Source organism: Ixodes scapularis, unplaced genomic scaffold (assembly GCF_016920785.2).
Source record: "Ixodes scapularis isolate PalLabHiFi unplaced genomic scaffold, ASM1692078v2 PGA_scaffold4__175_contigs__length_147842914, whole genome shotgun sequence".
Classification (NCBI taxonomy): domain Eukaryota; kingdom Metazoa; phylum Arthropoda; class Arachnida; order Ixodida; family Ixodidae; genus Ixodes; species Ixodes scapularis.
Genome location: NW_024609879.1, coordinates 112,821,007 through 112,836,907, shown reverse-complemented (window position 1 = coordinate 112,836,907; position 15,901 = coordinate 112,821,007). Strand labels below are relative to the sequence as shown.

General features: G+C 44.6%; 1 protein-coding gene across 1 annotated transcript in view; it reads right to left on the bottom strand.

The window, feature by feature from the left end:
• Positions 1-412: 412 nt before the first annotated feature.
• The window catches only part of LOC120837677 (TNF receptor-associated factor 6-B-like), a 64,208-nt gene continuing 48,719 nt past the window's right edge, over positions 413-15,901 (bottom strand). Inside the window, exons 9-13 of the mRNA XM_042293672.1 lie at positions 14,639-14,794; positions 8,363-8,449; positions 3,582-3,638; positions 1,575-1,646; positions 413-563 (exon numbers count right to left, since the gene is read on the bottom strand). Coding sequence (XP_042149606.1) covers positions 489-563; positions 1,575-1,646; positions 3,582-3,638; positions 8,363-8,449; positions 14,639-14,794 — 447 coding nt within the window. The 3' untranslated portion in view covers positions 413-488. The remainder of the gene's footprint in view (positions 564-1,574; positions 1,647-3,581; positions 3,639-8,362; positions 8,450-14,638; positions 14,795-15,901) is intronic.

Here is a 15,901-nt window from a genome sequence, read left to right as displayed (position 1 = left end):
CATGTCCCCTTCATGGCCTTTGTGGCATGGCGCTCTAGGCCACCAAGTGGCCAAACTGGACACGCTGGTTCGGACGTTGGGCAACCTCCCCAGCGCTAAGCATCGGAACCTCCAGGGTGCCGATAAGCTTCAATAAGAAACTTGAACTCTATTTGTGCGATAAGTCCCGCCCGTCTGACATTTTACAATTCGCATTGTTCGGAACTCTATGTGATGTTCACGAGCCTAATTTCGACCCTGTTGTCAATACATTCAGATGGACCGCAACTAGAGTTTGGAATTCTCCCTCCGGTCACTACCAAGGGCATTCCCTTTTAAACGACTTTTTTAAAACACGCTTATTGATTTACAGGTATATTTTGTATGATGTTGAGGTCCATGGAAAACACCTATTTTAAACAAGCCTCATTGATCAAATGGATAATCAACGTTTTTAATTTGGCGAAACTCGTATTTCTCGGATTTCTTCAAACTTTCTAATTGAAAGATCACGTGGGATGCTGGAATCGCCGCAAAATAGCTCGAATTGGGGGCTCCAGCTGCAGAATCCTTTCTTGAAGTTCCTGTAACGAAGAAGATTATAGTTGATTTTCTATAATCTCCCATTCTATGCTGATTATTGACAGAAAATGTATTTTAGCGTTTCTTTCAATTAAAAGCTAATATGTTTTTGTCTCGTCTTCCTTTTTGTTTGTTTATATTTAAAAGGCTTGGGGTATCTACGTTATGTACCGACTTTTACTTGAATTCCTATCAGGTTATTTTTTTTTTAATTTCTAGATTATATAATATTTCTAAGTTTGTACGGAGGTAAAAAATGATTATGCATAGCTTTTTTTTAAGTTCCCTACAAACTTTCTATTGTTTCTGGTAACACTGGTGACCAACCATTCAAGGTGTTCGTTATAAATTTTAATTCCAAAGTGTTCTCAGATAGAAAAACTAAAAGTAACAAACTCCTACTGTTCCTGGAATGCTGAAATGATGTACAAACGAGTGTGTGTAAACTGCACAATATATGTTCATATATGTTTATCTAGTACAATTGGATTAATCCTTCAAAAGACGATACTGACCTAGGTGTATGTTCCTCTGTGAAATAAAAATTATAAATTCCATTTTGCAATGAATTTGAGAAACGAATAGACACCCACAAGTAACAAGCATCAATTTTTCTGGTTATTGTAGTATTGAATGTATGTTATAGACAAAAATGCGTTCGTTTGTGAGAATATTTGTTTACAAACGATTCACAATAAGCCGCATTGCAAGAAAAACGGCACATTTTGACAGAAGATAATGAACTTTGAATATCATGAAAACCGGAGATCAGTGTAATTGAAATTATTTTATTTCAGCTCCTGCAGTTTAGACCATGTATACATAAAATATCAGGTAAATATAATTGGTTTTATATTTCTTCCTTTCCGTATCTTTCTTCAGATAGTCAACTCTGTTTTTAAGTGCAATAAAATGCCATGGTCACGATATTGTTTAAACGAGATGACCGTGTTGGGGATGGTGTCTAGATTAACCTAGCAATAAAAATATAAACGCGCAAGTGTCGTACATACCTTAATTTTCGGTAGAAAGAACAAGGCATGCGAGTCATGCTCTTCATGATACTTGATGTTTTTTCTTTTGTCCTGGTGGACGAAAAGAAAGGCTTTATCTCCAAACACATACATATTACCTAGTGGTTACAAATAGTCTTGGTAGACTAACGTTCTTCTGAGCTTGAGCATAAATACAATTCACGGTCTTTACAAGTTGCATATTAGTTCATTAAACAGGCAGTCAAGGTTTTACCAGAAGCTTTAGTTTGTTTAAGAGCTCGTTTTCTGCAAAACAGAGGCTGCCCTCTGGGGAATATTCAGTAGATAGTGTTAACAAAATGGTATGGCGTTTGTGTTGCATTTGTTCTGAACTTCTGGGTAAGCTCTAGTGGCCTTACTTTAATATATATCAGTTTTTTTTTTCTTGTTTTGCGCTACAAAATACAAGCTTGGTAATTGGGCTCGGAGTAGGATGATATGAATTATTACACACTGAAAGAAATTGTTTTCGTGAAACTTCGTCTGGGCATAAAATACCCGTTTCAGACCCACAGAGGTGTGAATCAAAATTACCATGGGAAATTCTAGTTCCACTTAAAATTACACACCAGGGCATTTTATTCCGCCGGTTCTTTTGCATCATAGTTAAAACATTCACTCTGTTCAAGTTTGAATTTGTAGTCCAGTGGAGCGTGCCCGGTACATAGTTTTTTCCAGAACTATTACCTCCTTGTTGCAGCCGTATGTGCGATACAAACACGGAATGTATTTCTCTTCGCATATGTCTCCATGTAGAGTCACCTGAAAGGTACAAATCAATTGATCGTCTACCGAAACATGGAGAACGGCAAGCAATTAGTGCTTACTTCGTTAACTTTTATCCAATTACCTGTAATCTAGTAAATTATAATTTTTTTTAATTGACCAGCATTGGCTCTGATGTCATGCCGCTGAGGCGGAGCTGTTGTAAATATTACTCGTGCGTAGACGTTTCACTTCACGCTAACCGTGTATAGCACGAGCGTAGTGCCCACAGCTAGTATAGGCAAACGCGGGCTTGCTTGTGAACAGCGCGCTGGATTATTAGTTGCATAATTCGGTGTGCTTACATTATCTAACCGCAGCAAGCAACTTTCTTGCTCGACAATACAGATATTACCAAGAACGTTTGTTTGCTCCAACTAAAGTTTTTTTTTATTCAATACTTTTTATGGGACAACTTTTCGGTTATGAATACAGTTCATTGTGCAGTTCTGCATCCCTTCGTTTAGAATATCCAAGCATAAGGTTGGAAGTTGATAGGGCTTGCATCGGAGCTTGAGCAACCACAAAAATTATTTGAGTGTCACCAGAACTTGCGAACTTGCTATAATCCAAACTGCAAACCTGCTAATGTGTATTCGATGAGTAAGAGTTCCCATAAGAGCAAAGGAAGTCTGGCACGAGTCGGAAAAATAAAGCAGTTTGCTGTCCGAATGATATTGCAAGAATAAGCTTTGATTCTTGGTTTCACCTCCCTATGCGTACCATGTGTGGCGGCGCACTTTAGTTCCACGCTTTGGTCATTGAAGAGCAGGACCGATGGTGCGGTGATGCTTTGTCACAAGAAAACCAAACTTGGAAACGCCTCCGAATCGAACGTTTCTTTTGGAAGCTTGTAAAATGTGGCTTGTGCCTTATATTTTTCAAAAGTGTGTCGATTTAGTGACTTTCGGTAATCCCCTGAAGGTTTCTAATTTATGTAATAAAAATGAGAAATTTGAATACTTTGAAGTAATTAAGAGCGCAAGTTTAAGCACATCAACAAATACCAAACAATATTGTATTCTTAAATAAGCAGCTTGGCAGAAACTTATAGCGTATCAACGCTTTTTTCCTGAGAATTCGTACTTTTTCTAGGAGCGATTTGCCCAGCCCGGCCCCCGCGAAACTTCTTGCATATTACGGCTTTACTACATCTTAAATTTTAGCTGGTATCATTAGAAATGTTTCCAAGTCTTGAAAAATTACGCGAGTTTTACTGACCTCTTCTTTTTTCAGTTTTTCGTTGCAGAAATTGCACTTCCCAAACTGGCAGTTTTTCTGCAGATATGGAAACGAAACAAATGTCAGAAGTACACAGGAAAATATGGTTTCAAGATATATCTATCTCCCAAAACTTCCTATGCAATGGTCAGTAACACAAATTATTACAACAAAAAAAAAAGGATGGTAAAGTGCCGTTTGATCTGCACAACTTTGCAAAGGTTCGGGTACTAGATGTAGACACTGAAAGTTTTCTTTAAGGGTAAAACAACATTTCAAATTCTAGCATTAAATATTTGATGTTACTCACGCCAAAATATGTTGATAAAATAAAATAAATTACATCACATGTATAATCAAGGATCTGATATGAAAAAAGAAAATCTATATACGTACCTACTCCACCCCTGCATACTGTTTAAGTTATGCAGTCTCAAACAATAAAAGTGTCACGTTAATAAATCCCATGTGATGCAAGTCAGAAATTTACCACCATTATTACTTTGGACGATGAAGGGAAAAGTGCCTATACTCTGACCTTAGCCCTCCAGCTGTGCTATTTCACACGTCAAAGCAAGAACCACTAGACCTCACCACTTTAGATAGTGCCACTTTAGCTCGAACACGTCGTATATTGATTCAGTTATTCTAGGCAGTATCCATTACTGGAATGCTCTTGACGCATTTCTTGAGCGACAATGCTCTCGTTGAGGCATATTCGGAAAAGCTTGTCGACTAAACCAACAGGCCCTTCTCGGCACTCTGATTTGCACGTTATCACGGGCGCCACATCGCGTTGTTCACGGGGAGGTAGAAAAGGGGGGGGGGGGGGGGGGGTCCAAAGGATTACGTAAAGGCGCCTCAGTGATTCGCGCGCCAGCCTTTAGTCACGCGTAATGTGGCAGCCGGGTAAAGGCTAGCGAGTGAATCCCTGGGGTGCGCTTACCGAAGCCTCGGGAACCCCTCCTCGCTCCCCTCTCTCCCTCCTTCTCCCCCCCCCCCCCCCTTCCGCCTAAACCAGGCGATATGGGGTCCGTTAATACGCGGCGATCAAGCGCCGAAATTGGCCTGTTAACGTACTCCCCAATTTTTTGTTTCAACACGCATCCTGGAGCAGATTGTGATTTCTTATACGATTATCTAGTCATGAGCAACATCCGGCTGTGGTGTTCCTTCGTGCGGGGATTCCTCTGGTCTCCCTTCCCCGATGGCTGTGATAACGGCCGCGGGTCGGAACGCTCGGCCTTCTTCGCCGTGAGCTCCGACCTGTCCGTGAGGCGGAGGGCCGCCTGGCTTGGGGGGCTCTCCTCTCACTCTCTCCCGGGGGGACCTCTTTCCGTCCCCCCGCTCGGATGCGAATCACTGCCGACAGGCGAGGAGGTTTCGCCTCTTGTTTTCCCGCTTTCGGGAAAGGGACTCGTCCGGGTGACCGCGAAAGAGATAGGACGTGTGTCGGCGACTTCTCCGATGCTTCCCCGGTCTTGGCTCTCCGGAACCCCGCGTCTGGCCAGGTAAGGACCTTTTCTTACCTTGCCGGCGCGGGGGGCATTTTGGATGGGGACATAGCAGTTCATTTAAAGAGTGTTCCAATAAATGCTCTTGGACTCTGTCCTTACTCTGGTACGTGTGTCTTCTCTTCCGCTATATTCAAGAGAGTGAGACAAGGTAGACGATCATTGGCACCGACGGAGGTAATTAATCGAACCGACCCGCGGTAATGTAGCCCTAAACGTCGTCTATATTACTGCGGAGATGTGGGGACCGCGCGCTACTAGGTTTGACGTCTCCTTTGAGATATCGCCGCTGTTGAGACAACCCTTTGGTTACTCTATCGGTACCTGTGTTAGTAGCAAAATCCCACATAAAATGGCGCCCAACGTGGGGCCACGACTTCCTTTATCGTGGTCGTGGCTCCTGGCCTCCGTCCCTTTTGTCCGGCCTTTGCCAGCAATTCCTTGCCTTTGATCGCCCCGTACTACGAGCGTCCTGATCTCGCCACTTATGGTTGAGCGATTAATGCCGAGTCGGCAACCCGCAGTGCCACTCCTTTGAGCGAGCGCAGTGTGATTCGTACGCGTGTTCCTGTTTTGAATTGGCGTGCGTCAAGCAACATTCGTTGTTGCGGGAGGCCCTTTGTTCTCCATGCTTGAGGCGAACCCTTCACCTCTGTGTATTTGGGTTCCTTGCGCGCCACCAACAACTTGTCCTGAAGGGAAAATGTATATAGAAGTTTTGATGATGTTTTTGAGAACCATTCGGACTTTCATGTCCGGCGGCGAGTGAGGCTTGGCAGAAAAGAGTAGCGAAGGATCAGCAGTGCAGTCTGGGAATGTAAATATTCGCGTTTTCTTTGACTCTGAGTAGTCGCGGACACTCAGTTAGAGTCGGACGGTGCGCCTGCCAATAACGTCGATAAGTAGCTGGTACTGCTACTGACGGGCTCCGGGAGCCGGGCCGCGTAACCGTCGGCGTCGAGAAGCAGTTTGCACACTGTTGACGCGCGCGCTGTATTCACTGCTGGTATTGCAGTGGGCGCGGAGGGTTTTTTCTTCGCGAAAGTTTTGTTTCTGCTTGATGCCAACGTACTCCTGCAGCCTGTTGTTGTTTTCCAAGAACGACACTAGTTTTGCGTTCATGGTGGTGGTGCTACGCGGTCTGAGGCGCACTGTGACAGTATCTGGGTGTACGAGTGACTCTAAGACTTTCGGAGGTTATGTTGCTCGGAAACCCAGGCGCCGTGTGGCCAGAGCGCCCTTTGGCGATATCTGTCAGACTCGCGTGATCCAGGTGGAAGAGCGACTCTAAGACTCTTAGCAGTTACGTTGCTCTGAAACCTGGCCTTGCCTCAAAAGAAGGGCCCACACCGTTGTGAGTCCTTGATCAAGCCGTATCGAGTGCAAGACATGTTTTTCTAGCATCGGTAAGCTGGCTAGCTGAAATATTTGGCGAAGCTGGCAGGTTTGAACGTGTGAGCTGCGGCCCCTTTTGTCTTCCTCCGTGGGGAGCAAGATGGCGGCTATTTTGCGCGGGAACTTGCATCTTCCCCGCTCGCAGACGCGCATGCATGGCGGTTTGTTTCTATCCGCCCCTTCGAAGTCCCCGTATCCGTTTACCTCGACTTCCGAAGACGGGCCAGCTGCAGACTGTTATCTGTTTTTGGCCACTTATAGTCTACGGACTCTTCCGGCAACTATAAAACCGGGTAGTGTGGGCAGCCTATTTTAGCTGCCTGCGCAAAGGATTGAGAACTCGGCGTTTTTCCTAGGAGCTCTCTCCCCGGTGCCCACATTAAGCGAACTCAATTAGCTTGCTTGGTATGTGGACGCGTTTCGAACGGAGGGACTCCCTTTTATATTGCTTCTTCCGGTGTCGAATCGGGTCACTCTGGCATGTTCCTGTCACCGTTGACAAACTGGCCACCTTTTTTGTGGTTTTTGTTTGTCGTTTGCCCCTGCCCGTTTTGCCGCCTTTGCGGCCTGAGGCAGGCGAGCGTCGGTTGCGCGCGTCCCCTCGTTTGGAGGCGGCGGCGCCCTTTCTTCCCTTTCGGGAGGTCTACGGCCGGCTCTAGGCGTGTTGGCTGCTGGCGCAAAACGACTTCGCAGGTCTGCTCCGAGGTCGTCCACCCCCCCTTCACCAGCCCACTGCGGCCGAGATGGCGCCGAACCCCCCGGGCAGCGTGTCTGGGACTTCCCCAGCTGGTCTCCGCTGGTGGGCGGCGGTCGTCGGTCTTTTTTGGTGCTGCCGCCTTCACGACCGCCTGACTGCCCCCCACTGCAGGCCAGCTCGTACCGCGACACCTGGGTCCAGCGGCGTCAGCGCGGTGCCTGTGATGCTCTGCCGTGCTGTGGCGGCGGCTGTCAAGTGCTTGGAACTGGAACTTTCTGGGTCTTCGGTCCTGCGGGCCAGCTGTTGACGGCGGACACTGTGGGGACGCGCGCTGGGCGTCGCGTGTATATGTTTGGGGGTGCACAGAGAGATATATTATTTTATGAGAGCAGGTGGGCCTCCTTTATTCTTTCTTGAGACCCACCTACCGTTTTAAGGAGGGGGGGATGCGGGGATTCCTCTGGTCTCCCTTCCCCGATGGCTGTGATAACGGCCGCGGGTCGGAACGCTCGGCCTTCTTCGCCGTGAGCTCCGACCTGTCCGTGAGGCGGAGGGCCGCCTGGCTTGGGGGGCTCTCCTCTCACTCTCTCCCGGGGGGACCTCTTTCCGTCCCCCCGCTCGGATGCGAATCACTGCCGACAGGCGAGGAGGTTTCGCCTCTTGTTTTCCCGCTTTCGGGAAAGGGACTCGTCCGGGTGACCGCGAAAGAGATAGGACGTGTGTCGGCGACTTCTCCGATGCTTCCCCGGTCTTGGCTCTCCGGAACCCCGCGTCTGGCCAGGTAAGGACCTTTTCTTACCTTGCCGGCGCGGGGGGCATTTTGGATGGGGACATAGCAGTTCATTTAAAGAGTGTTCCAATAAATGCTCTTGGACTCTGTCCTTACTCTGGTACGTGTGTCTTCTCTTCCGCTATATTCAAGAGAGTGAGACAAGGTAGACGATCATTGGCACCGACGGAGGTAATTAATCGAACCGACCCGCGGTAATGTAGCCCTAAACGTCGTCTATATTACTGCGGAGATGTGGGGACCGCGCGCTACTAGGTTTGACGTCTCCTTTGAGATATCGCCGCTGTTGAGACAACCCTTTGGTTACTCTATCGGTACCTGTGTTAGTAGCAATATCCCACATTCGTCAATTAATCTCCCGCACTTATGTTAGAGCGTCACTCGCCTTGTGGTCACTTAACTCCTCCTGTGTGATCCATTCCTCACAGTCTCGGCATTGGATTTCTTTTTTAGGACAAGCCTTCTCATGTTCCTGTAAAAAATTTAAAAAAAGCAAGAAGACCCCCATTTCGTCTGAGAGGACGGCGCAAATGTTGTGGGTTACATCGGCAACCTGTTTAGATATAAAACGCCCCGTTTGGAAAACTTATCTAAACGCTATTAACAGACAAAGTAACACCTTTCGGCAAACCACTGACCTGGTTCCTACGCAGGTGCCTTGGCTTTTTCTTAATCTTTACTTCAATTGATAACAAAATCACAGTTATAATTAATAAACCTTGTATGATTTCGCACAGGACAGAGCCAAAGCCAAGCATGGCGAACTCCAGAAGTGCAAGTAAAATGTTGCAGACATTTTACTCATTGGAAAGTGTCATCTGTTTTAGGAGTCCAAACGAAACCTCGTAAAGTCCTTCGAAAATGACTTTTCGGGGTTAACAAAGCCTTGTGGACCGCTCTTCAAATCACAATAATTTGTTCCTCGTTTGCTCTGGAGAGAAGCGTGATTTATCATATGTCGTATACAGAGAAAGCCGTTATTGCCCCCCCCCCCCTTACCCACACACACACACAAACTCGAAATGATTTAGGGCGTGCGTCGTCGATATCGTTACGAGACACCGTGACATTACAAAGTTAGGTGATTTTATGGTATCATGTGATATCAAAGTATTACGTGACGCCGAGCTGTATCGTGACATCTTGGTGGAACATGACTCCGTGATGTAAGATGACTACGCTAGCAGTCACGTGACATCATTTACCCGGATAGTTTCGTAGCTATAGGCGAGCTTCCTTCCCCAACAAGGCATTGGCGATGGCCCCTCTGCGTCAGGCGTGAGAGACACAAGTGCCAGGTGCATAAGGGTACATCAGGGTCTGATAAGGGGTCGCAGCAATCGCTGTTAGTTTTCTCTGGATTCACACAGAAGTGCTCTTTTTTTTTACCCACTGCGCTATCTACAGTTCAGAGAAACTGCGAGACCTCACAAACACTCTAAGCAGAAAGAACAATTTCCCATGATTTACAGCCTTTTGTAATATAGGGAGATGCGTAAGTGCACTTTTTAATCACCACTCTAAATAGCAGAAACGATACTTCATTGACTACATTTTTTGTAAAGAAAGAATCTACCAAAATTTACAAAACCATTCGTTTGATGTGCGTGGACAACGTCTCGTAGTTGAATTACAGAGCTTGGAAAGCGTTTCCGCACTGGTGTGTTCATCATTCTATTCCGCCCGCACGTTAAAAGTAGCCCCGAGGTGGCGACAATTGACAAGACAGAAGCCAAGGTGTCATGCTGTTAGATGTCGCGATCTTAGCAAAATAAACGAGCGTCCTAGAAAAAAAAAAGTATAAAGCACGAGATCACGAGTGTTGCTGTCGTCACTTGTCCCGATTCCGAGCTGCCGAATACTCCGCGGAGTGGCAAGTTTTTAAGAGCAATTTGCAGCAAACAGGCGTCTATACCACATTCACCACCGCTGCTGCCGTGACACTGCCAGAATTGTGAGCGGCAACAGAATGACCAGAGTGTCGAACCGATATTTTTATCGGTTCGGTTCGGGTTCGGGTTCACGGCTTTTGGTTCAGTTCCGGTTCAGTTCCGAGGCGCAAAAAATAACGGTTCAAACCGGTTCCAACCGGTTCGAACCGGTTTGAACCGCTAAATTGAGAATACATTTTCCGCGTTGTTCTGTCAATAGGCACTACTTAGGCCGTGAAACTAACTACTGTAAACGATCTGAGTTTTGCGAGGACCTATTTTTTTAGAATTTTACGAATCGCCTACAATTCGCGAAAAATGGGTCCCGCGAACAATTTTGCTAAAATGTAAACACATTGGTATTTATATTGAGATTCCACCGCGTCGAGAAAATTACAACCCGCGAATTATTCCAAAACTTCAGCTTTGACCTAAATCGCGAAATATTGAGCCCACGAAAAATAAGTCATTTACAGTATATAGTTTTCTCTTTTTTTATCGTTTGTTCAATCCAGTTTTATTTTCAGGTACCAAAATTATAAAATTATGTTATTTATTCCTACAGAACAAGAAAAGAAAATCTACATTAACATACAAAACGCCGTGTTTATACGACTCAACATCCTTTCGTTTACCAGAGTCACATGCATTGTACCTGAATCGAAATGTTTTCGCGAAGTGAAGTAGGTTGCCTAAAAAAACCGTGATTGGTACAACTTTGTATCGCAGTATTAGAAGTTGAATCGTTGTTTTGCCCTTAAACTAAGGAATTAATTACAGTGAAGAAAATCATGAAATGGGCACCTCGTTGCCATATATATCATGATATCTGTTTTACGGAATACGTTGCACAATATATATATATAATGACGAGACGACTGAGCTTAAGGCAATATAATTTTATAGATACACTAAGCGACAATCACAATGCTTGTTTTTCTAACCAGCATTGGTTTGCTCTCAGCACCATGATGCGGTTGACGAATCATGCAAAAAGGAGTGGCTGAAATTGTTCACTCTAATCTATGAGCACCTTCGTACTGAGATCGAATCTCACCTAAAGCAGTGCTTACCCATGTGAACATTTTCTTAAATTGGATAAACTGGCATAGCCGGTTGAGGTTTGTTCTTGACAAGATGCCGATCAATTTAATTTGCAAGTAAGCATCACCCTCGCTAATCGATGATTTTTGTTAAATAGAACAAAGTGGTATTTCATGCTCTACTCAATTTGGAAGCTACTTAATTGGACACTTTCTTATAGTTTGCGTGTGTAATCGTCATAGTTCCACCATTCGTCCCAGTGTATTTAGTTTTGGTTCGACCCACAGACACGTAAAAGGTCTGTTTAACAGATAAAAGACGCGATAATAAACTTCTATATATTTGAGAAGTTATATATGCGTGAGGAACACATAGTTATTTAAATTAGCTTAAAAAAAATTATTTAAAGCTTTCCCAAATCACCTATAACGTGTCTATAGAAGATTAAAGCGCCGAAAAAGATTTGCAGAACATCTTTCAGATAATTTGAAGGTGCGTTTACTTATATGTGTATCTTTGAGGTGAGGATCTTTTATTTATGCTGCCAAATCTTCAGACAGGAATTAAGTATATTTTTATTATCATCGATAAATTTGACTTTATGAAGTTCACGTAACCGCCTGAGACCGACACGGAAGGACGATACTCGAAAATACGCCAGCTGCATGTTGAGTCTTCGGAAACGTGCTTTTGTTAGCTGTTTTGCAGTGTAAAATACTGGGTTGCAGGGATGCCAAAAAGCACTGTGGTCACATGATATATCAGAAGGCAAATACGCGAAATGTGCAGAAATAAGGAGATGACACGTTATTTTTCTAAATAATCCCTTACACAATGCTTTACGGCAAAGAGAGATGCATAGAAATGCATAAAACGATATTCCTAATTAAACAAAAATTGCGCGAAGGGCAAACGAAGATTCTTAGAATCCTAATATAAATCACGTTTGGGCATTAGCTTGCCTCAGCTCGAAACGTTGCGAGATACTGCCTCGGGACGCTAATGTTATCTTAGGTTTTACGTTCACTTGTTTTGAGACCATACTTCACGACTCTGTTCTTTATCAGTCATGTGCTCCAACATTTCATAAGGCTGCCGTATATCATCGCGAGACTGCTATAAATACTACACAACTTTACACCTTGTACGTCTAGTGCTAGTGTGGCGAACGTCGCACTTCACCAGAAAGCTGAAGTATTTAACATGGTTTGCACGTGACGTAATCGCACTATATACTGGTTGTCATTGCGAGTTGTTGTTGCTGAAAAAATCAAATCCGGTGGGGCAAACTGCACGCTGCAAAAGGTTCGCACTCAGTGCAAGCTATGTATTTGAGAGGCACACATTTTTCTTGTTGGTGCATCGCCGTTAGGCACGACGCGAGCATCTGCCACGACGAAAACGTGCTTTCTGGCAAGAGTCTTTTCACAAATAAAAGTTGTACCCACTATCCATCTGTCACTATCGTTTCCAGGCCACGCTTTCTAGTCTGCGCCGAAAATGCGGGGCAGAGGATTCTTTACGACACATTATGCTTTAAAACTACACCCCCTACCCACTCCCTTTTCTTTTTTAGTTGCTCCTCAAGATACTTTTATTCCTCAGGGATTGCCTGCTCCGTATTGGGTGGTGTTCATTCGACAATTATATTTGTGTCACTTGTTAACAGTAATTCTTCGCTGCTTTTACTTTGCACCAAACTGTGAAGTTTAAACAAAATAGAGGGCGGTCGAAACTTGGAGAACTTGAGAACGACACTCCTGTGAGGCTTAGAGCGGCTGCCAACGTTCGGCTATCCCCCTGAGGCCACTGGGATCTTTCTTTTCAGGTATCCCTCCCGTACACACTAATAGTTCTATGTAATGTCGGACTAATACGTTACATTTAGACCCTTTAACACTTCTATTCCCGGTACAACTTTCTGAGGCCGTTCAGCAACATCGAAAACATGTTTGGGAGCCTCAATGGTGTGCATACATGCAAAATAGGTCGTACAGCATTTTTTTACCTTGAGTTCAATAAATACCGCTAAGATGTAATCCCTGACATTGATAACTTGCAAAACGATCCATTAGTTTTCCCCTCTGCGAAATGGTAGACGCAGTTGAAAGAAAGAAATGAAACAGCTTTCCCCTCCTCAACTCGCAATTAGAACTATCAGCCACGTGATCTGATCCTAATGTATACACCGTCAGTGTTTATCATAGTCATACGGAGGGTTGGCAAAGCATAGAGCATGGGCTGATCTTCAGATATAGTTTTAGTTGGGCTATAATGCCCGAGCCCTACTAAAGCAACAAACAGAAACAAACGACAGCGGCAAGCCTTAAACCAGAGTATTTCGCGATTTGACAGGCTTTGTAGAATACAGAAGGCTATGCTCAAACACGAGCATCACGCACACGAGGGTACCATTTCCAGGCTTGTAAACACTCGTGCTAACTTTACGAGCACTGAACAACTCAAAGCCGTATAAGCGTACCATCGCGAGCATGCTGCCTGTGTCTGAGGCCTGTCGCTGTCGTTTTTTTCTGTTTCTAGCTCTAGTGGGACTCGGGCCCATTATAATCTTTGAGTTGAACACGAGCCGTTACCCGAATGTTTGGCGATGCTGGTTGTCATGAACCAGAGCATTCGACTCGGGATCATGACAATCGGGTACATCATGGTGCCACGTGACTCAGTGCGAAGTTGTGATGTCATGTGACGTCACGGTATCAACAACGTTAATAGATATAGCGACGTCCTCAATTTGAATCGACTTAACGCGGTGAGTCACGTGACGTCACGGGGTCACGTGATGTGGCATTACTTTACAGCATGTCTTGACAGCACGACGTCACGTGACGATGTGACACATGCCTAATCATAGTGCCAATAAGAAAGTGCCGCAAAAACCCAGGATTTATTATACATTGCAATTCTGTATATGACGATTTGATCAATACGTAGAGGAATACACGTGCCACTTTTTTATTCCCAAATATAAAATTTGTAATACTAACAAAAAAAAATACCGTGAACCGTTTTGAACCGGTTACCGTTATATTTTTTTTCGGTTCAGTTCCGGTTCAGTTCCAAGATGGCGGCGAAGATTTCGGTTCGGTTCAGTTCCGGTTTGGCTAAAAATAACGGTTCTGTTCCGGTTTTCGGTTCGGTTCGGTTCCGGTTCGACACCCTGAGAATGACACTTCTATTACATCATCCAGCGATAACCGAAGGACCACTCTTTTAGAATTCAGGACACGGTATAAACATACCATTCGGAGTCGCGTCTCAGAGACAAATATACTCTTAAAACAAACATCTACGCCATCGCCTCTCCGCCATTTTGCTTCTTGATACACACTGAGCACGTTATTGGACACGAGGGCTGCAGCGTCAACTTCCGGCGAACTCGGCTCAGCTCGAATTCAAAAAGAGGCGCTGCGTCAGCGTTCGGCGAGGACTCGGATCCAATCAGAAGCATCGTGTATCCAATGGATGGATGGATTAATGTTAATGGCTATACCTTTTGTAACATGCGGTAGCTTGCGCCATTTAGCCTCCTCCCTAAGAAATGGCGACCGCCAATGTTGCTTGACGTATTCTTGAAAAGGGTCGTTTGTTGAAGTATTGAAATGAAAGTCATGCATTCTTCAAAAAGAAAAATAAGGAGGCTGAAGTAGGCTCGGGGTCGAGCTCACCCCAAGTTCACGCGCATCCCATTCCTCCTTGCAGTGTTTACAGGCAGGTGCTTCATCGACCTCCGACTTCACCGTGGCATCCGCGTTCTCGCTGAAATGGTCTTCTCTCCATGTTAAGGAACTCGTTCGATGTTTCTCCTGGGTGGAAGCAGGTTCCTAGAAAATAAACAATGAATAAATATGTTAAACACAAATAAAAAGGAAATAAAAGCAAGCAAGGCGTTTTTTTATACGTGCAAAAATGTCTTTGTCTTCTGTTATTTTTGTGTCTTATTGACACGTTTCCGTTACTGCGGTTCAGACTCGATCATCTAGTCATTTAAGGTTTTTTTTTATTTTCTTATTCTGTCGGCTGCCACAACGTTGCTGGGGCAAGAGAAAACGCCACTTCAATTTGTTTCGAAAGAACAAAAAAAAAAAAAAAAAGAAGTGAATCGTCATCATCCCACTGTATAAGCGGTTTATACGTTTGCACTACGCCAATATTTTGAGGTAACTGATCTAGAGGTATAATATGAATCCGGATGACTTTCTGATTCCGAAATGCTATCTCCGTTCTCCCACATTCACTCTAGTTAATTAAAAAAAGTTATTTTTTTCGCTACCGAAACCAAAACTTCGTTCACTCTAGTTTTTTCGCCAGTTTTCCTCACTACCCAAACTTAACGTCACCCGCGGGAAGCGAGGCGCGTGGCCGCCAATCGGATACGCTGGTGCCGGCTTTTCTCGCGTCTAAAGAAAACAGGGCCATTCGTTCTATCTGAAATTGATGATTGATTGGCAGTTCGAATGGAATGAAAGTTTATTAGTATTCTTTTAATTGTTATTATTATCATTACATAATTTTGTTATTATTACCATAACCTTTATTTGCACAATGCTTGACTTTGGCCTACAAGCTAAACTATAAAAGAAAAAAAAAACGAAGCAATTGGGATTTTGAGAAAACCGGGTTTGCAACTCGGTGCGCTCAAGCCGCGGCTCGCTAGTTTCATGAAATCGCTAGCGTAAGTCCGCTCTCCTTCTATGAGGAGCGGGCAGATACGCTGGTGAAGGAAGGTCGAAGAGTCATGCAGTCCACGTTTTGACGAATTTCCCAAGCACTACGGAGAGTGCTCGGAATGTGGGTACAGGTGCCCCACGTACGCTCGTATTTCCTAAAGGAACGTGGTATTCGGTTTGGATTTTATTTAGAAAAGTTGCTGTTGCCGATGCCAGCACGTGTAACTGCTCTTGTAGCATGCACATGCTCCTTGGTACTTC